The sequence below is a fragment of the Thalassophryne amazonica genome, chromosome 5 (genome assembly GCF_902500255.1).
Source record: "Thalassophryne amazonica chromosome 5, fThaAma1.1, whole genome shotgun sequence".
NCBI classification, from domain to species: Eukaryota; Metazoa; Chordata; class Actinopteri; order Batrachoidiformes; family Batrachoididae; genus Thalassophryne; species Thalassophryne amazonica.
The window spans coordinates 105,376,077-105,402,861 of NC_047107.1; the positions used below are offsets into that span (position 1 = coordinate 105,376,077).

Genomic DNA, 26,785 nt, shown 5'->3' on the forward strand with positions numbered 1-26,785 from the left:
GACAAGTTTACACTCCTGCACAACACAGGACATGCAAGTGTCAGTGGGCCTTAAGTAACAGCCTATGAATGCCCATAAAAAGCCACGAGACTGCATGTCATCATATGCAGATTGCATAAAGAGGATACAAAATGCCAAAAGCAAAAAGTAAATCAATTTCAGTGCAGCTGAGAGAGAGAGAGAGAGAGAGAGAAAACGAACTTTGGCAGTTCAGAGGTGGAGGTACGGCTGCAGGAAATCTGCCACAGGAAGAAAATTCTCTTCAGTAGCCTTAGTGTAGGTTACACCAACACCAACAAAAAGCAAGCATGGGAGGCCGTTACACATGCAGTATCCGGACAAGGATGTACAACGGAGGAGCTGAAAAACAAATGGTTCGATTTAAAATCAGATACCAAAAATAAAATCATCTCAAAATCCCAACGGAAGATGCAGCAGACTGAAGGGGGAAACAGCAGACACCTGAAAGCTGTCCAAGCTGGACCAGCACATTGGGGCCATCATTGAGGAGATGGCACTCTCAGGTAGGCTATGGGAAAAATCTGAATCATTTGATACCATCGACCAGTACCATCGACTGAGTGTCTGGATACAGACCTGGGCCCTGAGACAACGCTTCCATCCTCTCCCTGGGCGGCTGCTAGTCCACTTAATTAATGTTCAAGTGTTGGTACACTGTAAAAAATGATCATCACCAGCTCAGTTCACCAGGAAAACATTCATCAATGCCACAATCTTTGTAAGCAGGACTCAGGAACAAATTTGTTCTTAAGAACGGTTGGTAAATGAGGCCCATTGTTTTTCTTTTTCTTCTTGCTTCTCCTCCACACTATGTCTTTAGAAGGAGGAGAAGAAAAAGATAGCCTGCCTATGCTAATATATGAGCCCAACTGCTTTTTGTGATCAAAGGAAAGACTGGATTTATGTGAGTCTCTGTACACAGCGTGGCGTCTGCAGTTTGGGAATATTCCACTTCGTCATTTAATAATTGACAATGCATCATACGTGGATCAGGTGATTTGAGAAGAACAGTGCAGACTTTTCTTGGGAAAAATGAAGTTTCAGTTGAGGATTTCTTTTGTATGTCTAACATTCCATGATTTGACTGACAGTAGTCCAACGAAAACAGTGAGTACAGTGCTTATCCAGCTCATTGTGGCATTTAGCCGTTACTGTTTATGTTGTGCTTATGTGAGTTACAGCACAGCAAATGTATGGAATAGTGATTTTTCAGTATACAAGCCCATTTTTCCTCAGTAAATATATTTCTAAATGTGCTATTGACATGAAATTTTCACCAGATGACAGTAACAACCCAAATAATCCACACATACAAAGAAATCAAAACATAGATGTCCAATAATTGTGTGCAAAAATGTAACACGACACAGGGAAAAAGCACTGAACACCTGACGAAAGGGAGGTGTAAAAAGTCATGGAAAGCCAAGACACCAGTTGAAATCTGTCAGTTATTACAAAGCTGTCCTGCCACTTGTCAGTGCAAATTAATATCAGCTGGTTCAGTCCCATGTGATTGTCTATAAAAAGGTGTCTCATTACCAAGGTGTCACACGAGAAACATCTCATGATGGGTAAAAGCAAAGAACGCTCAAGATCTTCACAACCTTATTATTGCAAAACATACTGATGGCATTGGTTACAGAAGGATGTCTAAACTTCTGAATGTTCCACTGAGCACTGTTGGGGCCATAATCTTAAATTGGAAAGAACATCCAGCCACAGCCAGGTGTTCCTCACAAGATTTCTGAGAGAGGACCAAAAAGAATTATCAGAAGAGTTGTCCAAGAATCAAGGACCACTTCAGATAGACCTGTAATTAGCAGGTACATTTTTTTTTCAATGAAAACAATAAGTAATACACTCAACCGCCATGGCCTGTATACATGCTCAGAAGAAAGAAGAAAAAGCATGTTAAAGCTTGTTTAAAGTTTGCTGCACAACATTTAGACAAGCCTGTGAAATACTGGGAGAATATAGTTTGGCTAAATGAGATCAAAACTGAACTCTTTGGATGCCATAATACACACCATAAATGGCACTGCACATCACACCAAAAACACCAAACAGTGACGTTTGAAGGTGGAAACATTATAGTGTGGGGCTGTTTTTCTTCATACGGCACTGGCAAGCTTCATATAATTGAAGGATGGATGAATGGAAAAATGTACAGAGACATTCTTGATAAAAATCTCCCGGGATGATGTAGATGAAACGAGGGTGGACATTTCAGCAAGACAGTGATCCCAAACACAGCCAAGGAAACTCTAAACTTGTTTCAGGGAATGAAAATAAAGCTGCTAGAATGGCCCAGCCAATCAGCTGACAGGAATCCAATAATATATCTACATAAAAAACTAAAGATCAGAGTTCACAGAAGAGGTCCACGGAACATTCAAGATTTGAAAACTGTTTGTGTAGAAGAAGGGGACAAAGTCACACCTGAGGAAAAGCATGCGACTAGTTCCTCCATACAGGAGGCATCTTGAAGCTGTCATTACCAACAAAAGCTTTTGATGAAGCACAAAATACAATTCAGTAAGCATGCGCAATACTTCTCCCTGTGTCATTCCATTTTATTACACATAACTTAATTTCTGTACTGATTGTTTTGGTTTCTTTGCATGTGTGGATTACTTGGGTTGTTACCAACATCTGGTGGAAATTTCATGGTCAGTAGGATATTTAGAACATATTCACTAAGAAAAAATGTGACATGTTCACTACTTACTTTACCCACTTTGTGTGTGTAGTTGTTCCTTTTACCATCTGTATGCGTAAAGCCTCCCACCTTCTCATAGTGAGTCTCCATGCACAGGAAGATTGTGTAGGCTGTGAGGCAGGCCAGGCAGCCCTCCAAGTACGACTGGCTCCCCAGCTTCTCAGCCTCGGCATACAGATTATTGAGCGTCCGAACGGTCTCCTCAAACAGTTGTCTGTCAATCTGAAATATAGAAAAGCCATAATGTTAGGCCAAAGGGTCATGCTCATGATCAACCACTTTTAGACAAAACACAGAGCATTTTGTGGAAATACTTGTGGCCCCTGTTGGAATTTCCAAATGAAACAGCTTATTGGTAGCACTTTCTACAATTCTTTCCATAGCTAGATAAATGAGGAGATGAATTTTCTCTGACTGGTAAAACATCAAAAGAACGCTGACACTCCTTCCTGCATTGGAAACACCTGTTAGTTTTAGGATGCCTTTGCCATGTGATCCGTGTATGTTTTCACTTAATACCCAAAAGTATAAATACAACCAAAAATTGGTGCTCCTGGAACAATACCCAGAATTTTCTGTTTCTGGAGGCATTTAAAGCTTTTGAATACAACAAAGTGTATCCTAGCTGTCCTACTGAAACCTCACACAGCTTGGGGAATGCAAACTTTAACCACAGAGTGCTGATAATCAAAAACTCCTCAAATGAAGGATAGCTGCAGACTGTTGGAAGGTGGAGAACTGTTGGACTCTGAAGCTAACCTGACTCCAGTGTTGACACGGATCTCATGCAAGTGTCCAGAATGGATACGGCGATCTCTGTGCGATAGTGAGGGTTGAAGGAAAAGAATGAGACCAAGAGCCAGCCAGAAGCCTCCTAAGCTTCTGAAAAAGCCTCCAATGTTCTGCTCCCATGTGCCCGAGGAATGCAACAAGCTCCAACACATCAGTGGTTTTAGGCATGCGTGTTACCCGTCATTGAGAGGCCTTTGTTCGCCTTCTAATTTTCCAATTCAGAGTGTGCGATTCAAACCACATTTCTCTGCCTGAGCATCTTTCCATTACGTCTGACAAAGTCATTCCAGAAATGCTGCAGCTGGCCAGATGAGAATAAGCTCCACACATTGAACAGTGTTGACAAATTCAAACAAGGAAGGACAATCAGTTGCCATTAAACATGTCACAAATCTAAGATATGCAACTGAAATATTGTACACAAAGGTCAGTAAGAATTGTCCTTGTAGCAACTTGTAGAGCAGCCAATCAATCAGCCAATAAACCACTAGTGAACAACGAAGTGTTGTGAATCTCCTGCTTTTGTGTGGAGCAAACACTGGTGTGTCCTGTGAACTCTGCTTTATTTGGTTGGTGCCATCTTTAATGTGGTGTGCAGTCTGCAGTTTCAGTGAGCATATTCTTCCTCCTTCCCATCATTACTAAAAGCTACTTTACCATTACTAAAAGTTACTTTATCATTAATCTCCATCTTTACGAAAAGTTGAGGGCTCCCACTAATGATCATCATTGATTAATCTGCAAATTATTTTCTATTACTGATGAGGTGTTTTGTCCATAAAATGTCAGAAAGGGGTCAAAAATGTCCATCAGTGTTTTCCAGAGTGCAAAACGATTCTATCAAAAGTCTTGTTTTGCCCACAACCCAAAAATATTCAAGTTCAGTGTCTGAGAGGAAACAGGGGCTAATAGGGTTCTAAAAAGGAATAGTTTGCACCATCTGTCATGCTTACTTATCATGTTACAGGGTAACATATGTCACATGTCATAGAATTCAATGGATGTTGACCTTGTTTGACCTTTACTTTGGAGACAACGCATTCAACAGTCGAAACTATTCTATTTATTGATCCTTTTATTTCAACCAATAATTTGCATAATTTTTTTGCTGAAATTGGAGCAACTTTAACTTTTGACCCTTGTACAAACTGAAATTGACCTTTGTCACCATTTGTGCTGTTTTTACCCCATAACTCCAGAACATTCCATCACAGATAGTCCAAACTGGAATCGTTATGATCAGACAAGTAATGATTGGAGCATTTTTAAAATTTGACCTCTGTGTAATTCTTCAATGACCCCTACCTGGCTACAGCTACCACCCTGGGATGACTATCATACATTTTTGTGTAGGCCATGATACAGTGAGGCTGGATTCTAAGTGTCATGTACTATATGCTTTTCATCCAAATTGTAATGTTTGTGGGCAGATTTGAAAATGAAATAGTCTTGGACCTAATAAGAAAACTATTATATTGTGCCAAATAACATCTCATGAGTTTGATTTAATGTTCAACATCTTCAATGTCCCACTATCCTTTGTGCTTTTGCAGATACAGTATTCTCCTGATTCAAGCAAAATTTAGGGCTAACAGAGCTTGAGCCAGACACACACTTCCTCAGTGGCCCAGGATTACAGCTGTATTTCATCTCACACACACACACACACACACACACACACACACACACACACACACACACACACACACACACACACACACACACACACACACACACACACACACACCTTAATGTGAACATTGTAGTGGAAACCCTGAGAAATACAATCTCAGCTCACCCGCTAACTTCAGGAGCCCTGCACTACCCTTGCCGGCCCTGATGTGTTGCAAGGGTGCAGGCACATAGGGCACCCCCAAAGTCAATAATCTAGGTGAACTACAGAGATGCACCTGAGCCACTTGCCAAGCTTGCAAATGGTCCCAAAAGGATCTTTGTGGTTTTTTAAAGTGGTCAGCAGTACTTTCTCTGCAGTAACTTTCCCCAGAGTGAGTCTGAAGATGGGGTGAACAAACCTCCACCCAAACCTTAATTGCAATCTTGCATACTGTAGAAGATTCTTAAATTTTAGATAACACTGCAGCTTTCTCAGGTTTGAGAAATGGCTGATACAGGCTATATTTTACTCTAGTCAAAACATAATGATTATGTTAACAAGCTAGGCTATTCCGGCCACACTGATTAGCCTAAGCTAGCTATTCATTTCTAACATTTCGCTTTAAATGTCAGCTTGATTTTCAAGATAAATATTCATAAAGTAAATAGGACAATATTTACCTCCTCTGAGTAGTAGCACACCACATATTTAAATCCCCTGCTTGTGTGAAATTTCTTTCCACCATTCAAAGCTGTGCATGATATTCAGAGGAATCCAAGAAGTGAACTCAGCACCAGGTTATTGCAAATAAAGTACAACCCCTGCACTAAAAGACAAAAAAAAAAATCCATAATTAAGCAGTTACCCATACTTTAAATAAACAGTTGTCAGAATACAGCTGCAATGATTAATCAATTAATAATTGATTTAAATTACTGGACAATTATTTTGATAACTGATTAGTTGTTTTTAATCAGTTTTTTTAATCTGTTTGATTTCAGATTCTGAAATGTGAATATTTTCTGGATTATTTTACGAGCTTCTTTATTCCTATCTTGCAGAAAACTAAGTATCTTTGAGCTGTGGAGAAAACAAGACTTTCGAAGGTGTCATCTGGGGCTGTGAATAAGATGAATCAACATTTTATGGACTTAACTAATCAAGAAAATAATCATCAATTGATCACCTATGAAAACAATTGCCAGTTGCAGTCCTATTCTGGACTGAACACCAATACAAAGCCATCTATACAATTTTATGCACTACAGTGATGAAGCATGTCGTCAGATGTGAAAAAGACTATAAGTGGCATATCTTACCCTGGTCTCGAGCTCGGAGGGGAACTTGGTTTGGAACTGGCAGATGGTGCCATGAGTGTAATCTCTCTGAACAAAGACTTTGGCAGCAATGGCTGCCTGCTGCCTCATGTCCTGCAAGCTGTGAGTCTGTGAAAACATGAGATGACTTCAATATTTGAAGAATTTACCAGGATGAAAATTATAAAACAGTAACAGGACCACCAAACATTGCCACAGGAGGTGATGGTCTAGTGCTTAAGCCTTGGGCTTGAAACCAGAGGATCCTTGGTTCAAATCCCAGGTTGAATTGGGCAAGGTCCTTAATCCCCTAGTTGCTCCCGGTGTGTAGTAAGCACCTTGTATGGCAGCACCCTGGCATCGGGGTGAATGTGAGGCATTATTGTAAAGCACTTTGAGCGTCTGATGCACATGGAAAAGCGCTATAGAAATGCAGTCCATTTACCATGGTCCAACAGGCTTCTGAAGCTCAGCAGTAGTGAAAACGGGATTCCCTGTTTGTCTGGATCAGTCATTGCTGTATGTTTCTTTATGTTTCAGTGTTTTCTGAAAATATGGTGCCTCATAACTGGGTGGGGGCGGCAAAATGAAATTAAATCAGCCCCATGCAAAATAACCGAACACATTACTGCACTGGAAATTAAAAACAAATAATCTATTTCAGACTTTTAATGACACTGGTCAAACAAACAAAAAACTTTTTTTTTCTTGCATGGACTTTGAGAACAGATTTAGGGTCATTCTGGTGTGCTGAATCCAAATCTGAGCTCAGATTTCCTCTATCACATCACTTTTTTTGCCATCTGTATGTTCTGTTTTGATGGATTACGCAAAAGTTGCTCACCCACGAGTTTGACGTCACTAATCATACATAAAAGCAGCTTCAAAGGTATAGTTTTTAAGCCAGGTTCGCAAAATGTAAATAAGAGCCGTAATATTGTTTATGGCATGGAAAAGGTGTGCGAGACTGATGTCACTGGCAAAAACTAACACCAGATTCGGATTCAGCACCCTCAAATTACCCAAAATCCACTGAAAAACTCCATGCAAGAAAAATCGTGTTGACCAGTGTTATTGTTCCATCCATGGTAGTAAACTGGTTCATAATTATGCTGCGTTCTGTAAGAAGAACGTGCAGCGCAGCACATCCTATCACACACACGTGCGTCTGTTTAATTAGCAAACAAAGCTTGACACAATGACAGCAATGATCAGGAGTCTCACCAAAGAACACTGTGTTCGGTGCAGAACAACATAAACCTACAGTCCACCTGTTAAGCATAAAGAAATTTGTTCTTAAAGATCCCAGCATGAAGTAAATGGTTAACTCTTCAAATACACCAAACATTTACAATGATTGACTGGTTTTCTTTTTATTTCTGTGTACCAGGAGGAGGCAACATCTCTGCTGCAGGAACAACTGAAGCACAATACGTTCATGCCAAGGTTTCAATGTGCAAAATACAAACGCTATCAGCACCCACTACGTTTTCTTTTAACCTTAATAAATCGTGTGACACATGCAATTACCACCTATTTGCGGCATGTTCTCACCCAATTTTGTGCACAAACCCCAAACTGTATATTCATGAAAGCAAACGAGTTAAATGGACAGTATGTGCTATTGTATGCATCTGAAAGGCACAATCCTTGCTGCTTCGATCTATTATTTGTGGATTCATTGATTTATTTCGCTTTATCCTAATTTTTCCCCGCTAAAACCCTGAAGAGCATATGTGTTTGAGTAATATTTAATATTTTTATGTTAAACCGACCTGTTATGGTCTTCTGAAACAGTTGACAGATGTATTTCATAGCTTAAAAATGGGGCCGATGCTAACACGTTAGCATGTCTATGGCGTTTTCAGTGTTAAAGTTAGCATTAAGATGTTCGCATCAGTACGTTTGTGATGATTTGTTTTCTGTATAATTAATGGCTCAGCGTTCGTTGTCATAAAATAGTCAAATTGTAATTTTTTTAATTTATTTTTATTCATATATTAATAGCAACAACAATACTAGTCTACTTAATAGACAATAATAGTCAATAATAATAGACTAATAATGTTACAATACAATTTTAGAGAAAGAGACAAAAGAACCTAATGAAACAAAACAACAGAAAAGATAAAACCATGTAACAATGAAAATAAATAAATACATATAGAAATAAATAACTGTTTCCTGTGAACACCTAGTGAGTAGCCTACTCTCGTTTAGGTTTTGAAACCTTGTTTCTGAAGTGTTTTTGTGTGATGTGCACAATTTTCAGTATTTTGACTAATACTACCAGTCATTTACAAGCCTAGATAAACTTTGTAATTTATATATATATATATATATATATATATATAGTCCATTTTTGATTATTAACATTTACTTGTACTTTTACTTTTAATACTTTGAGTACATTTAGTTGTACATTACTTGTCATACTTAAGTACAATAAATACGAGGTCTGTCCATAAAGTATCGTACCTTTTTATTTTTTTTAAAACTATATGGATTTCATTCATATGTTTTCACGTCAGACAATCTTGAACCCTTGTGCGCATGTGTGAGTTTTTCCACGCCTGTCGGTGACGTCATTCGCCTGTGAGCACGCCTTGTGGAAGGACTGGTCCCGCCCCGTCGTCGGATTTTCATTGTCTGGAAATGGCGGAATGATTTGGGGGTTTTTTTCCCCATCAGAATTTTTTCAGAAGCTGTTAGAGACTGGCACCTGGAAACTATTCGAAAAATTTATCTGGCTTTCGGTGAAAATTTTACGGGCTTCACAGAGAATAAGGACTGTTAGTACAGCTTTATGGACCCCTTTAAGGACGCTCAGCGCGCCGTGCTCCGAGTTGCGACGACACGGCTCAAGCCACCGGACCATTTCTGAGCTGATGGCTCTGTGGATACGAGACCGTCGTGTGCTCTTTCTCTGGTTATCACAAGAGCTGGACATCAGCCATTTTCTGGCAGATTTCACTTTTAACAAGAGATTTTGTCATGGAAAGCCGCGCGGAGGCTTCGCGCGTCACGACCAATTCGCTTTGGAAGCGAGACAAAGGAACACCTCCGTTTCGGCGTGTCAGAGGACAAGTTTGGACATGTCTATCTCAGCTTTCAATGCTTACCAGTCCAGTAAGTATCAGTGAAATTGTGGAGAGCTGGACATGTCCAAACTTGTAAAAATAAAAAAGACGTCTTGGGAATGGGCGAGTTGGTAAAAAGGCGAGTTGACCCGGCACCGTGCAACTGACAGCAAGTTAGCAACACAAGATTTTTGGCATCAACTGCACGTTTGTTTTTTTTTCTGCTGAGACTGTGACATAGGAAGTAATGCTTCTCTTGATAATAAACATCCTAGTTGACCCGTGTAGAATTCAGATATTCTGCCCTCGCTCCAAACCACCATCATAGCATCTGTCAGCTACAACGATTGACAATTTGTCAGGGATTGCGTGAAATTTCACAAATGAGACACCAATTAAAATCAATTCTTGCCATTTCAAATTCATGCTGGGTTTTATTTTTTGAATCAGTTTTAAATAATACAAGTAACCATTCAGCTGTACTCTAAAATAGGTCATCTGCGTTAGGAACAGTTTAACTTTCGTAGAGTACATTTTTAGAAAAATACAAATCTGACGTCATGATAATTTGACTAAACGACACCTGCTAAACCAGCTTGCTAATTATTAGCACACTGTAATGATGGCTAATGGTGCCAGTTGGTTCCAGAAAAAATTATAGCCGTACAATTATTAATCTGTACCGCTGGTGAAAACGGTTTCTTTTATTTCTTATGTTACTCTCTCATTTGGTCGACATGGCACCGTTTGATACCAAAACCAGGTGTAGCTAGTTGCTAACAGTGGCATTAATCATACTTATCGTAACTAACAATTCCAAAACGACTTTATTCCCAGTACGACACTCACAAACGAATTCTATATTTACTGCTATATTCTTCTCATGACTAATAATGGCACGCTTCGTTTCCAAATCATCTTTAGTTTTACCTCTGCCATGTCGAACAGGCTTGTGTTATTTTCCGCACTGTTGTCCCACACTGGAATCCGACCGGCCAGGAACACGGTTTAAGAGGGGCTGCGTTCCTGGTTGGTTGGTTGGTTGGTTGTTTTTTTTTTTTCTCTCTCTCTCTCTCTCTCTCTCTCTCTCTCTCTCTCTCTCTCTCTCTCAAAAAATTAAGAAGATGTACATACAGTTACCAATGCAGTATATAAAAGTGTAAACAGGAGATGTGGAATTGAAATAATAAAAACTGTGCTTTTGGTGTAAAAGTATACCATCCTAAAAATGTGTTATGTTATACATAGATAAAATGACGTAGCAGTTTAATCTCCTGTTTTGGGTTTACAGTGGTTTGTGTCCTTTTAGGGTTGGTTGGTTGTTTCTTTCATTCTTTCTTTTTTATTAGCATTTATTTATTTACCAACCATTTTTTTTCGGGGGAGCAAAACAAATGATTCTTGGGATTTTTTTGAGCCACCAAGGATACACCTGTTCTATCCTTTGTTCTGGGGTGCAAAGAAGCCTGCATTCAAAGGAGCCTTTGAAATGAGTCAGTCTAGTCGTAACACTACAACCTATGCAGTTGACGAATGCAGGATTCAAAGGATGTAACCCCTGAATTGAGACAGAGCCATAGGTATCTCAGGGTTCTTTTTTAGGGCCTTTGTTATTGTGACTTTACATAACACATGCTGGACAGATGATGTAAAGCTATCGAATTACTTATACCGTTACATCAATGACTCTCCACTTTATATGCCCATTACCACAAATAATCTTTCTCAGAAAAAGTTTTATATGCCGGTCTGCCAACTGCATTCTCAGAATGAAGGAGTATTGTGTTTCAAAGGTAAAGAAGACATCATCACAGAACTTTTTTTTTATTGCGCATTTTTCTCTGAAATGATCTGTCTGCTGAGATAAAACAGTTTGATTTTGTTGAGTGATTTAAAGCAAAAGACTCCTCTGTTCTCATTTATCTTCCATGTGATTGGCTTGCCTCTCAGAAGCATTGGGAAAGGAATAAACATATTACACATAAGGTTATGACTACTGGTCTTAAGCATTTGTCTGTGCACCTTGAGGATTCCTTGATTGTCTGTCTGTAGCTGTACTTTGATCTGGCTCCTGGTAATCATTTGGATCTGATGGACAAAGTATTTTCACAGAGGTGATCTACAAAGGTGTTGACTGAGGATTTAATTTTGGCTAAACTTAAATTAAACAGGACTGTGAAGACCAAGTGCCTTGTAATTTTATTGATATAGTCATAATCTGAAGGCAAGAAAACTCTAATAGATGATGAAATAGAGGATGAAGTGCAGAATTATCTCATATCAGAAAAAACTGAGGAATATCTGTTAAAAAAACATAAATTGGCAGGATTTCACCACCTGTCAGAGGCTGGTGTTTACTTCAGACATCTGATTGGCTTGATTGTAAAGAATGCATTTTGAATGGCCGTTCTCTGCACCATGAGGCCTAGGCTGACTTTTTAGGGGGTAATTAGTTGACCTGTAGAAATGAAAAAAAAAAAAAACTTACTGTTCCTCCACAGAGCTTGTTTGTCACTTGACAAGGGGTGGGCCCTTAAAGCACCTCTCCTCTGTGATGACAGGCCTGGGAGAGACACTAATGAGCACCATTTGGGCCATTCATTTACAACACATGCTGGTTAATGGCCCATGACAATAGCTTTACTGCTGTTCAAGCCACTCTGGCTGAACCAGTACTATAGTGTAAGCACTTCCATAGATGAACGCTTCTTTACAGAGAAACCACAGCTGAAATCATTCAGCTCAGTAAACGTCACTTTGAGAGGGCCAATTTATGTGTCAGGATCCTTTGTAAAATCACATCAGTTAATGAGAAAATTCAATACCGGACGTTGAACCTGTGTGAAAATCTTGGCGGAGCATGAAACTGTTGCGGATTAAATTCCACTATATGCACAAAGTATGCAATGCCTTCCTGTAAACTAAATGTGAAACTGGTCACCATATGGCAGGTGTGAATGTTAGGGTCAGAGGTTAACCTCAGGCCGTGGTAGCAAAATCTACATAGAAAAATGTCTTTGTTTGTTTTCACAACTCAACTATTGAGGTTAATTGTGATCACTGCTTCTTGAGTCTGGTACGAATCCTTTATTACCAGCGACAGACATGAACTTGCATGACCCAAAATAATGCTGAAACAAACAAATAATATTTAAAAATTTCATGGATGTACTGTCATTTCCTGATATGATGTGATGCAGGTTGCCAAAAATCAAATTGAAAAACATCCTTTTCCAGGAAATCTCCTCCATATGGTTAGAGAGACAGCATCAAACTTGGTTTTAAATAGTGGCAAGAACTACACGCGACTCTGCGCACACATGAAAAAGCAAACACACGCAGCTGCAAGCAATCTACGAATGCAGTGAACATGGAAAAAGGGTGAGTACATGTGCATTTCGGGTGCATTTAAATGAAACACAATGCCGCAATACACTCTACGTCTGTGCCAGTGTGAAAGGGGCTTTATAAATTACTTGGAAAGTTCTTGTGGTTCAATATCAGCATTCATACAGTTCTTGGAAAACAGTTTGTGGAAATAGTTCTTGGAGACAGTTCTTGGAAACAGTTCTTAGTCATGCACAGTCACAGACAGGAGCTGCGTGAGAGCTGAATCTCACAGAACAAGAAGGAACTTAACTGAAGCATGGCAGAGCTACGCGCTCTGTAGCTGAGAGCCCTGGTGCAGATAGTCGTGGAGCCAGGAGCATTTGCGACATGGAAGCCCTGCAGGTGGGTGTCTGGGAACACCAGAGAAACAACAAGCTCTAATACAGGAATTAGAGTTGTCCAGGTAACCTTGAAATGAGCTGCCGAAAGCTCTGACGTCAGAGCGCATGGAAGCGGCAGGAAAGATGAGGTCAAGGTCATGGAATCTCAGTGAAGCTCTGGAAAACTCCTGGAAGAATCTGGCCTCAGGAAAAATGAAGAATCTGGAAAAAACTAAGCTTAAAGCAAGGGTTTAAGTAGCTGCTCCTGATGAGCCACTCAAAAGCTTCAGGTGTGAGGAGATGATGAGTTGCAGGTGTTCCATCCATCCATCCATCCATCCATCCATCCATCCATCCATCCATCCATCCATCCATCCATCCATCCATCCATCCATCCATCCATCTTCTTATTCCAGTTAAAGGTCATTGTAGTTCTGGAGCCTATCAGCAAGTCATTGGAATACGCCTTGTTGCTCCCGGTGTGTAGTACCTTGTATGGCAGCACCCTCACATCGGGGTGAATGTGAGGCATTACTTGTAAAGCACTTTGAGCATCTGATACAGATGGAAAAGTGCTATATAAATGCAGTCCATTTAGTTACCATTTACAGACAAGCACATTCACACTCTCACTCACACCTAAGGTGAAGTTCAAGTCACCAGCTGGACTACCCGTAGGGAACTCACATATTCTCCCACAGGAAGAATATGCAAACTCCACACAGAAAGGACCAGGAAGAAAGTGAACCTGGGACATTCTCAGTGTGAGGCAACGGTGTTAACCACTAAGACACTGTGACGAGTGTTAAACGTTTAATATACTGAAACAGCATGCATAGCCTGACCTCTTTGTCCCCCATGGGTCTTTACTGTTCTGAAACAATCCAGACTGCAGTGAGACCTTTCCAGAGTTAGCCTGAAATGTATCCATACGGGAGTCCAGACGCAAGCTAGTCCCTTTTAAACTAAGATTTATAGCCATCTGACAAACAGCTACGCTCCAACTGGAACACCACACCATTTTCAGGTTTCTTATGCTGCTGTGTTGAAATTCTTCTATCCCTTAAGGTTCTATCTGCTGCCAAATCCCCAGACTGCTTCTCTGTGCACATGCAAAGTTAGCCAAGTACAAATAGCAGCACAATAATAATGTCAAATTGTTTCTGACACCAGTCAGCATGGTCAGTTTTCCAAGATAATTCACTTCATTGTGATTTTTAAGGGTATTAAGAAATCTGTGCCTTTTATTCATGTCTGCCAGTAGACTATGGGATTTCTGACTCTAATAACAGGGCTCTGACATATGATGACCCATAACTAAGAGTGCACATGAATATAACTTGTTACTCACTTGATATACAATGACACACATGACAGTGAAGATCAAGATCCAGTGCATCCTGGATGCCATTGGTGAGGTGTAGAAGCAAATAGGTGTGGCCCTGATTTAAGACTAACAATCTGTACTGGCTCCTATCCAACAGAACAATTCCAGGCCTGTTGCATTCATCTTTGCGACTTTACTGAAACCAGACATGAAAATGTGGACCACTTCCCATACCTCCAGCATGCTACTCTTCTCCAAACCCAGCATGGTTATTGATGTACACCACCACTTAAAATCACAGAAACTCATGACCTTTAGGCCAAGACTAAATTTCAGGTCAACAAATCTGTGGATTTGCACACGCTACTGTAAGGGTCAGAAACATGGGCAATCTAATTGTCCGCATATGGATAAGTGAGTGGCACACTGGCAGAGAAATCCTAAAGATCAGCTTGGAGGAAAAGCACTCCAGTACCAGTGTCCTTCAGAAGGCAAATGTGCTTACCATCATTGCAACTACTGCACAGCATCAACCTCAGATGGACCGGCCTTGTTCTCCATATGCTTGAATCACACTTCAAAAACAAGTGACATTCAAATTTTTGAAGACATCATGGCCCTTGAGGGCAAAGGAAAATATAAGGACAACACTAAGGCAAACCTGAAACATTGCTGAAAAGTGTAGATTGTTCCCTCTGAGTAAAGGGAGAGTTATTGCCCCAAGCGGAGGAGTTAAAATATCTCAGGGTCTTCTTCACGAGTAGGGAGCGTGATATTGATAGACAGATTGGGTCTGCGTCTGATGTTTTACACGCAATTTACCAGTCTGACATCGCAGATACAAGTGGTGGAAATGAGATTCCTCCATCGGGCATTTGGGCTTACACTCCAGGACAGGGTGAGGAGTTTGACTATCTGGGAGGGACTCAGTATAGCCGTTGCTTCTTCACGTCAAAAGGAGCCATCTGGGGTGGTTTGGGCATCTGGTGACAGTGCTCCCTGGTCATATCTCTAGGGAGGTCTTCTCGAGCGATGTCCAACTAGGAGGAGGCCCTGGGGAAGACCCAGGACTTGCATTTCCCAGCTGGCCTGGGAATGCCTCTGGATCCCCCAGGAAGAGTTAAAGGACTTGACCAAGGATAGGGAAATAGAGTCTACTACAACCGTGACCCAAACCTAGGTAAGTGGCAGGAAATGAACAAATGAAACAATGCCTGAGATAAGGTTTGTAACTGCTTCTATGGTGCAGTTGTCTCATGCATACAAATGCACTTGATTAATTAACTAGTGTGTACCTAAGTTTGCAGGAGATGACATTAAGATGCCAGGAAGACACCAGTTGTCAGTGGTATAACACATTAAGGTGGAATCAGAGAGGACAAGCATCACAACACAAGAATAAGGATGTGCAAATTGAAACAGGAGACAGCAGAATCAGAGAAACAATTTTACAAGATGGTCTTGACCTAACTGAACTCAACCTGGGACAGTGGGCCAACCCAGAGAATGGGCACACCAAGGTTTCTACCAGTTGGAGGAGTGGAGCTGCCTGAAGACATAAATTACCAGTCTCAGAAAAAGAGAAAAAGAACAAATGAGAAGGAAAAAGACAATGTGATAATGTGTTTGTAAATAAAGTGCGCCATGCTTTTCTTTTTAACCATGTGTCCCATCTGTGCACTCAATGTGAATCACTTTGCAATTCCACAATGACCTCAGTATTTTGGAGCAAATGGCATACAGCAAAAAGTCTTGGAGTCAACTTCCCAGCAACAATGACCTTCAAAGGCAAAGTCAGAAAGAAGTGAACAATCAAGGATACTCACACAGGTTGTCACTCACATTATGCCTACGTGGCCTGAAAATATGAGGCCTTTGGCCTCTACACCGACTTGAAAATCCATAAGAACGTACTGTAGAGAGACAATCCAAAGGGACCAGCAATGATAATGACGATGACTTTTATGTGCCTTTGCTAGCCAGTTAACAAACAATAAACCAATGTTTTAGTGTAAGAATTCTGCAGTTTATGAAGTTTTTGTTCCAATTCAGAAACCTGGACCACCAAAATACTCAGACACTCATCTTCAACCGCTTAGTCCAAATGAGGGTCACGGGGGGCTGGAGCCTATTCCAGCAGTCATGGAGCGTGAGGTGGGGTACACCTTGGACAGGATGCCAGACTGTCGTAGGGCCACATATAGACAAACAAACACATGCACACCCACACGCACACTTACAAACAAGTTAAAGTTTCCAATCCACCTAATCTGCGTGTCTTTGGATGTGGGAGGAAGCCGGAGTACCCGGAGAGAACCCACGCAAACACGATGAAAACACGCAACCTCAACAAAGAAAGGCCACAGGCAGGAATCGAACCCATGACCTTCTCGCTGTGAGGCAACAATGCTAACCACTAAGCCACTGTGCTGCCCCCACCAAAATACTATGATCATTTAATGGTAAAAGTGCAGGGTTGGAATTGGGGGCATTAAAATGCTGCTTCTTCCATTCAATCTTGTAAATAAGAGTTTGGACATTATTGAAATAAGTCCATTTTAGGACCTGAGGCCCATTGGTGCCGGTGTGTATCCTCAGATTCTGTAGCGAAGTGGATGAGAGTTGATTCCCAGTGGATGGGACAACACTCAATGGCAGGTTATTTCCCCAGCCAAGGCTGGTATATTTATACAGCTGGTGGACTAAGACAATGCAGATGAAGGGTCTGATCGAAGGACACAGGCAGAATGACAGGGAATCAAACCGATTCTACTTATTGGTGGCCCAATAAGTAGACTTGGTGATCAAACTCAGATCTACATACTGGCAATCCATGTCCTACTATCCCACTTAATTTAATTTTCAATTTATTTTCATTTATATAGCACCAAATAACAACAGAGTTGCCTCAAAGCACTTCACACAGGTAAGGTCTAACCTTACCAACCCCCAGAGCAACAGTGGCAAGGAAAAACTGCCTCTGAGGAAGAAACCTCAAGCAGACCACACTCAAAGGGGTGACCCTCTGCTTGGGCCATGCTACAAACATAAATTACAGAACAATTCACGGACGAATATACACAAATGCTATTGGTGCACAGGACAGGAGGATCGCCAACACGAATACAACTCCCATCTCTGGATGGAGCTGCACCTTAAACAGAGAGAAAAAACAGAATCAGGCATCAGAAAGACAAAAAAAAATACTATATAATTTGCCAGCATTAAACAAAAAGAAAAACAGAGAAATACTATGGTGATCGCCGGCCACTAGCCCTAAACTTCAGTAAAAGACCCAGAATTTAGATAAAGTTGAGGCCGCAGCCCGCTCAATTACTAATAAATGAATTAAAAGAGTAAATTGCGTAAAACAAAACTGTACCAGTATACTAGCCATATGAAAGGGAAAATAAGTGTGTCTTAAATCTGGACTTAAAAACCTCCACAGAATCTGACTGTTTTATTGATGCAGGGAGATCATTCCACAGAACAGGGGCACGATAAGAGAAAGCTCTGTGACCCACAGACTTCTTATTCACCCTAGGGACACAAAGTAGTCCTGCACCTTGAGAACATAAAGCCCGGGCCGGTACGTAAGGTTTAATTAGGTCAGCTAGGTAGGGAGGTGCCAGTCCATGAATAATTTTACAGGTTAGTAGCAGAACCTTAAAATCTGATCTCACTGGGACAGGAAGCCAGTGAAGGGATGCCAAAATGGGTGTAATGTGGTCGAACTTTCTGCTTTGTGTCAAAAGTCTGGCTGAAGCATTTTGAACCAATTGGAGACCCCTAATGCTAGACTGCGGTAAACCAGAAAATAGAACATTGCAGTAGTCCAATCTAGAAGAGATAAATGCATAGATCAGGGTCTCAGCATCAGCCATAGACAGGATGGGACGAATCTTCGCTATATTTCGCAGGTGGAAGAAAGCAGTCCTAGTAATATTTCTAATGTGGAGGCCAAAGGACAATGAAGGATCAAAAATTACCCCAAGGTGTGATGTATGACACACGAGCCGAGGCTGAGCGTTAACTGGTCAAATTGATGCCGATGTCTCACTGGAGCAAGAACCATCATTTCAGTCTTATCAGAGTTTAAAAGTTGGAAGTTTCTAGACATCCAACTTCTCACTGCTGCAAGGCAATCGTCTAAGGATTTTATGTGAATGAGATTACCAGCAGTTAGCGGCATGTATAACTGAGTATCATCTCCATAGCAGTGAAAGGTAATCCCAAAACGCCGCAATATGTGCCCAAGGGGTGCTATATAAAGGGAGAAAAGCAGGGGGCCTAAGACAGACCCCTGTGGAACCCCAAATGTCATGTCACTAAGGTTAGAGGTAGTGTTACTGTACAAAACACAGTGAGAACAACTGGTCAAGTATGATGTCAGCCATGCAAGGGCACACCCAGTAATCCCAAAATGATTTTCCAGCCTATCAAGTAGAATATGATGATCCACTGTATCAAATGCAGCACTGAGATTTAACAGCAATAGAACCGTAGTGGTGTCTGAATCCATTGTAAGCAGAAGATCATTCACCACTTTAGTGAGAGCCATCTCTGTGGAATGATATTTTCTAAAAGCAGACTGCAGTGGCTCAAAGAGATTATTACAGATTTGATATTGGCCAATAGTTTGTCAATACACTAGGGTCAAGATTAGGTTTCTTAAGTAATGGTTTAATCACTGCAGATTTGAAACATTTAGGAACAGATCTAGAAGTTAAAGAAAGAATAATAATTTCCAGCACAGTTGGCCCAAGAGTGGGCCACAGGTCCTTAAACAGTTTTGTTGGTATATGATCAAATAAACAGGTTGTGCTTTTTGTTGACATTACGAGTTTTGTCAGCATGCCTAGTGAGATACTATCAAATTCTGTAAATCTAGGTAATACCTCAGTAGTGGCGCCCACCTCAATAGCAGGGTGTAGTGGCTGGGTTAAGGCATGCCGGGATATGTTTAACCTGATGTCTTCTATTTTCTTCCCAAAGTAATCCAGGAAATCTTGTGCTGTAAAAGGAGAGAGAACTACAGGTGGTTGTCCATGCATAAGTGTTGCCACCATGTCGAACAAGAACTTTGAGTTATGCTTGTTTTTGTTGATCAAATCAGAGTAGTAAGTCCGCTTTGTAGCCAGTAATGTATGCTTATAGTCTAAGATAGCATCACGCCACGCAAGGTGAAATACTTCTAATTTTGAACGATGCCATTTCCATTCTTGACCTCTTGCTTTATGCTTGAGGTCACGCAGATAATCATTGAACCAAGGTGACTGTGATTTGGGGGAGCGTGGTTTTAACACAGGAGGTGCAATCATGTCGAGTGTAGTTTTGAGCACTGAGTTTAAACTATCCACAAGTCTGTCTACTGACTGGGTATTTGTCAAATGTGAAGCTAAGACATCAGGCAGTCTAGCTTCGAGTTCAGTCTTAGTTGAGGAGTTGATGCATCGCCATAATGATATATAAGGTTGTTGTTCCACTAAACACGGCAGCGAAACTGAAAACTTAATGTGAGTGATCAGGCACCACTGATGTAAGAGGCATGATGTCAATATTTGTGACAGTAATACCACGTGCGAGAACCAGATCCAGGGTATTTCCACTAATGTGCGTCGAATCCCGAATGCATTGCCGAAATCCTAATGCATCCACAATTTCCATAAATGATTTGCAGAGGGGATCAGAAGGTTTATTTATATGAATGTTAAAGTCACCATTGTTATCTACACTAGTTGACAAGTTAGAGATGAATGCACCAAATTCATCTAAGAATTCAGAATATGGGCCAGGAGGCCTATATACAGTGACAAAGTAATACGACTGATTTTTATTCTTCTGACCTTGGCAATGTGTAATATCCTGAGCAGAGTGGAGAATCAGATGCTCAAATGAGTTATATTTGTGACCCCCAACAGCTAATAAGCTAAACCTAGATTTTTAAATAAGAGCAACACCCCAGCCTTGCTTTGCATCACGAGGGACGTGACTAAATGTATATGCTGGTGGGCAGGCATTTAAGGGGAGGACAGCTGTAGGTTTAAGCCAGGTTTCACATAGCCCAATCATATCTAAGTGATGATCAATAATTAGATCATTGATCAACAATGATTTTGAGGACAGTGATCTTATGTTAATGAGACCCAGTCTAAGGACCTCAGTGGGGTTGACAGTTGAAATGTTTGGGTTTAGGGGTGGTTCCAGAGTAGCCTATATAAGATGCCTAGAAGTAGGTTTAGGTTTGAAACATTTGACGCGCATTATAGGTAGCAGACACGAAATCTTTGCTATTGCTGGAACAACCACTGGGCCATCCTCAGTTTCAACATCATCCAATATAGTAATGGGTATTAAGTTTGGAAAGCATATCCCTCTATGATTTTTATGGACACGACTACGGAAGCAGGCCACAGTCTGAACTTGTTGAAATTCCCTCCCTGGCAAATAAACTGCACTATCACCATAGTGGATTTTCTGCACTAAATTCCCCGCTAAGCTAATCGATTCCACACCCACATTTGTCATAAGCCCTGCAGTGTCTCTAATCACCTGCTCCGTGGCCTGCTGTAGATTCCTAATGTTACCCTCCCTGTAGAGCTCTATCTATGTTCGCAGACAAGATGGAGGTGCCTTCCCCAGTAGGGTGGAGGCCGTCCGGCATCAGCAAGCCACGGCGGCCCCAGAATGAAGACCAGTTATCAATAAAGCTAAAGCCTTGCTGTCTACAAAACTGTGCCAGCCACCTATTTAATGATGTCAGCCTGCTAAATGCCTCACCAGTACCCCGGGAGGGGAGGGGACCAGAGACTATTAATCGATACCGACACATGTTTCTGGCAAGGTCACAAGTCCTCGCTATGTCCATTTTTGTGACCTCTGAGTGCTTCATCCTGATATCATTGGTGCCAATGTGAATAACTATGTGACTATATCTCATGTCATGTTCCTTCATCTGTCTTCCCTTCTGCAGCGTCAGCACCCTAAGATGAGATGCAATGTCAGGAGCTCTGGCCCCAGGAATACATTTAACGCCAGCCGGCGTCTGTAACCTGACTTTGCGGGTGATAGAATCCCCTATCACTAAAATCCAGTGTTTCGGCCTGGAGACAGGAGTGGAAGTCACTTGTGGGCTCAGAGAATTCACATCAGGCAAATCCAAGGGGGAGAACCGATTCACAGTTCGCACTGGCGAGTGTGATCGGGGTGCCACAACTGGGCACCAAGCCCTACGGGGCTTCCTCCACCTAGCCACAGCCCGAAAGCCGTTCTCCACAGCCGGCGTTTCTAAGCTGATGCTAATGGGCTCGCTAGCTGGCCCAACACTAACCTCATCTGGAGTGTCCGTAACATCTAACTCAACTGAGCTAAGAAGCTGCTCTAATTTTCGGACACGGCTCTCTAAGAGAGCCACCCTATCTTCCAACATCACGCAGGATTTATGGAGGTGTAAAGTAGAATTAGTAGTGTACTTTGTGCACTATGAAATTCAAGAATGTAGCCAAGCAAACACGACCTAACCAATAATGGATAAGCTAACCACTCCTAAGGCTCACACAGATGCAAATAAATGAATTAAAATTCACAGCAGTTACACTGAAAAACTAACAGAAGTATTAAACAGGTAAAAAAGCAGCAGCTATAAAATACACTAAACAGTTAATTAGCTAACAGGAGTGTAAAAAAATGAAATGGAAAAAATGATGACGGGGGTCCGAAATAGCTAACACAAGCTAACCGCTAGCGAAAATGCTAGCCGCTCCTAAGATTTTACACAGGAGTAAAATAATTACTTAAAATTCACAGCAATTCAACTGAAAAACGAACAGAAGTATTCAACGGGTAAAAAAGAAACAGCTGTAAAAAGTAACGACAGAGAGGGGAGGGGTCAACCTAGGTAGCGAAAGCTAACCGCTAGCGAATGCTAAGCACTAGCAAATGCTAACCACTAGCAAATGCTAACCGCTAGTGAATGCTAACTGCTAGCGATTCATAACAGGACTGTTGTTAAATAATGTTCAGAGTAGATACAATTAATAACCTGAAGAGTGCTAAACAGAAATAAAAGAAGCGTATACAACAGTGTGAAGTTCAGAGTGGCGTCACAGCAACAAACATCCGTCAGAAGCAAGTTGCCAAATTGAAATTGAAAAATTGAAATATAACCCCAGTGGCTGCGTGGTGCTGGTGTTTATCCATAGATTCTGTCGCGTTAAGTGGATGAGACTTTTACTTCCCCTGGACTGGACACAAGTCTATTGGACATTACTTCTGTCTTCAAGGCTGGCATCCATTTACAGCGGACCATACTAAAATACTAAATGGATGAAATGGGGTGAAATGGGGACTGATAATCACGAATGGGGGGTAAAAAGTAGCATAATGGAGCAGACTGACCCAGACTGACTCCAAATAAGTACTTTTATTTAATTGTTTGGCATTTGTTTTTGTGAGATGCGCTAGTACATGTACTCGGGGCAGGTGCACCATCTGGTGGTCAAGAGATGAATTTTCGGCCACTAGGTCAATCTGCTCTATTTTGTTATGTTTTACCCCCATTTCATTATTATCAGTCCCCATTTTGTTCCATTTCGCTTAAAAAAAAAAATAAAGTACTTAATTGAATCATATTTGGAGTCAGTCTGCTCTACTTCGTTACATTTTATCCCAATTTGTGATTATCAGGCTCCATTTCGCACCATTTTGCTCATTTCATATTTCGATTTACAGCTGAGTAGACTTGGACCATGTAGATGAAGTGTCTTGTCCAAGGACACACACAGGTAGCATGACCAGGAATCGAACTCAGGTTGACATATTGGCAGCCCAGCTCCTTATCCCACTGCTCTATATATGTGAACATTTAGGATAAGGAATGCATGAACTACCTCTGCAACCTATGTTGTTGTAATCACACATGGTTTATGTGCCCTGCTCAGGAGTCCCTCATGCCATCTTAAATGATCAGCATCATGACGTGATGTTATTACCTCACCTCTGTGAGTCATCAGTGTGGTCGACGGTGCACATTCAACAGCTCATGGAAATTCAAACAGTCATTTTCCTCAAGATGGCTGGTGTGGATTTAAAGGAAAACATACATGCCTCTAAATGTTTATTAGCTGTTTAATATCCTGTTTAGGGTGTATTTTATCAGTTTGGTGTTGTTAAATTCCTTGGAAAAATAATTGTTTCCTGTAGGTAAAAGTGCTGCCGTACTTTTGGGGACACGGTGTACCACTAAGATGAGAACCCCAGTTCTTTAGGTCTAAAACTGTTATTCACATTTTTTTCTAGCCTCAATAAATGAAAATCACATTTTGTAGCCTACACTAGGATGCAGAATGGTAAGCACTCTATTCCTCCAAGCAGGATGTGGGTTGCCCTTGTGTTGGGCATGTTTTGACTGAGGGTTATGGAGTCACATTACCTCATATTTCATTCAGCAGTCTGAAAGGCATTAATCATCCCGTTAAATCACAACATTTTTATAGCATTGCAAGCGAGTGCTTATAACTCGCATAACTCTACTGCACACATAAGACCAATGTACCCAAATGTCCAACTTAACAAGCAGAAGCCTTTACAGCTGGCCATTCCTTCCCCGTCTCAGTGCCCCAGTCTTACTCAGTAATAAAATTACTTTTATTTTTTATACTTGTTTACACTCCTATCAAGTTGTTTTCCCCATAAAACAATGTTTCACATGCAGAGCTTACGATTTTAAGATGGAATTGCAAAAGGCAAATGTGACAAATGAAGCCAGAATCACATTTAAATAGCCAGGCAAGAAAGCAAACAAGTTTATAAAACATGCAAGAAGTCCCCTAATTGTGGTATTGCAAAAGATACAAATAAATCTAAATTTATTTCCATAATTAAATCCACAAGGTGATGACAACAGAATAAGTAAAATACAACTTCAGAATTTAAATTTTGAATTCAATAAGAAAGTTGTTTAAGGGCCCCTTCACACATACAATAGTATGAATAAGTACAACTCAGGGCGACTCACGGCGAAATAGCTCGTATGAGCGAACCACGAAAACATCGAGCCGACGGGCAGGTGTGAACGATGCCGCTGCGACGGTTTCGTGCAAGTGGGAACACAGCGCAAGCAGCTGCTGTGAAAATAAAAATAAAAAAAATACATGCCACCCATGGGATTCAATCCTGCACTTTCCAAAAGCTCTGATTGCCAGCCAGAAACTTTACCACTGAGCTACCATCACTGTCCTGTAAAAGGTGCGGGAAAATGCCTGATATCAATAAGGACATGGACGTATTTAAGAAAAAATAAAACCACACACCATATAAAAACACGGCATTTTATTGAATCCCTCTTATCAAGCGGACAATACAAGTATAATCCGTCTGTTCCTCTGTAGATGACCCATGGTCACAGACATACAGTCATGAAATGACATGAATGAAAAGCAGAGCACTCTTATCATGTCCACATCTACTGCCGGTGTGTCCAGCGGCCCTGTGCGTGTGTCCTGCCCGACGTGTCTTATGGATGGCAAGCTGCAGGACAGACACTGTGTCATGTGGAACAGAGCTCACACGGGTGATGTGACATTCAGATCGCCCGCTTCATGTTATGGTCTGACGGTCCGTTTCACCTGGGGTAGCCTGTCAATGTGCGCACCGTCTGTGTGCACCGCTGCAGCCCATTGCAACAGAGATATAGGTTTTTATGCATGTTCACGTGAGGACAGTGAGCAGACACACGCGCGTCACAGTGGACAGTTGTTAGTTCATGTCTGTTAAAACACGGTACATGTTCCCCAGCCGTGATGTCCAGAACCACAGAGTTCTTCAGTTGCTCCTGTCGGCAGCCACGCCCCCTCTCAGTTCAGCGCACACACCAACGTCACTGTGTCTGTTTGCAAAGCCACACTCCTGGGGCAGTTAGACAAATTTCACATCCAGCTTTACAGTGATTTGTCTGCTGACTGTTTTCGTGCTGATAGTGCGAATGGCCACACATTTTCTAAGTGCCAAGCAAGTGGTGTTGGACGTTTGCATGTGTCAGCTGGAATTTGGCCGACACCTGCCGCAAGTGGGTTCGATGGGCTCTCACAGTGCACACTCTGTCTTTCAGCCATTGGTGTGCACAAATAGTTGTAGCAACAGGTTTATGAGGTGTTGGAGGCAGCTACGACTTACACATATTGCATACAATTCCTGCTTCATGCACACTTCATGTGGTGTGTTCGTTCAAGCCTCTAACACTGGCCAGTGGAAGCGAATGGAGCAGTAATGGTGTACTAGCAGAGGTGACATGGTAGCAGAGCTCAAATCTTGACAGCCTATCAGCATAAATGTCTAAAATTTTTAGCATTTTGAAAAATTTTCCGGGACCACGACGAACATCAGCATTGCCTGACTGACATCGACTTAACTCCTGCGGAGTCTGGCGAACTTCAGCAGCTGGTCGTTTAGGATCAGTGAGACATGGTTCTTAGATGGCCACTGTGAAAGCTTGTTTCCAGTTCACATTGTATTTGGTCTTTGATCCTGAACTGTAAATGTTAGAGACAGGAAGAAATTAAGAAAAGTGACCAAACTCAGCATTCTGCCATCATTAAGTATCTTATGATTTTTCTTTTTAAGTAAATGTTGTACAAATCCATGTGGCTATGGATGGTAATTTAGAAGTTATGCTTGTATGTTTGAAAGTGTGAAAATGTGAGTGGGGGCTGATGGGGGATGTTTTGGGCAGCCTTGAAGAAGTCACATAATCGACATTTGACTGTTGGTTCCATAGCTGCCGTAGCTACTACTGATAGCATTTTCAATTACATTCAGTTCAGTTTATTTATACAACCCCAAATCACGCCATAAGTTCCCCAAGGCGCTATACACGAGCAAGGTCTTGACCATGCCCACCCTGTAGGGGCAGCCTTGAAGACATCACATGATTGACATTTGACTATTGGCTTCATAGCTGCCATAGCTACAACTGATAGCATTTTCAATTAAATTCAGTTCAGTTTATTTATACAACCCAAATCATGCCATAAGTTCCCCAAGGCGCTATACGCAAGCGAGGTCTTGACCATGCCCACCCTGTAGGGGCAGCCTTGAAGGTGCCACATGATTGGCACCTGACTATTGGCTCCATAGCTGCTGTAGCTACCACTGATAGCATTTTCAATTAAATGCAGTTCAGTTTATTTATACAACCCCAAACATGCAA

General features: G+C 41.4%; 1 protein-coding gene across 3 annotated transcripts in view; it reads right to left on the bottom strand.

Moving 5' to 3' along the window:
* LOC117511073 (golgin subfamily A member 7-like) overlaps positions 1-10,560 on the bottom strand; it is a 43,378-nt gene extending 32,818 nt beyond the window's left edge. For 2 of the 3 annotated variants that reach the window (XM_034171029.1, XM_034171030.1), the window contains exons 1-2: positions 6,467-6,604; positions 2,810-2,962 (exon numbers count right to left, since the gene is read on the bottom strand). In XM_034171029.1, the coding sequence (XP_034026920.1) occupies positions 2,810-2,962; positions 6,467-6,604 (291 nt within the window). Of the gene's footprint in view, positions 1-2,809; positions 2,963-6,466; positions 6,605-10,473 lie in introns of those variants that run through there. The other variant, XM_034171031.1, reaches the window with a different exon arrangement.
* Positions 10,561-26,785: the final 16,225 nt, after the last annotated feature.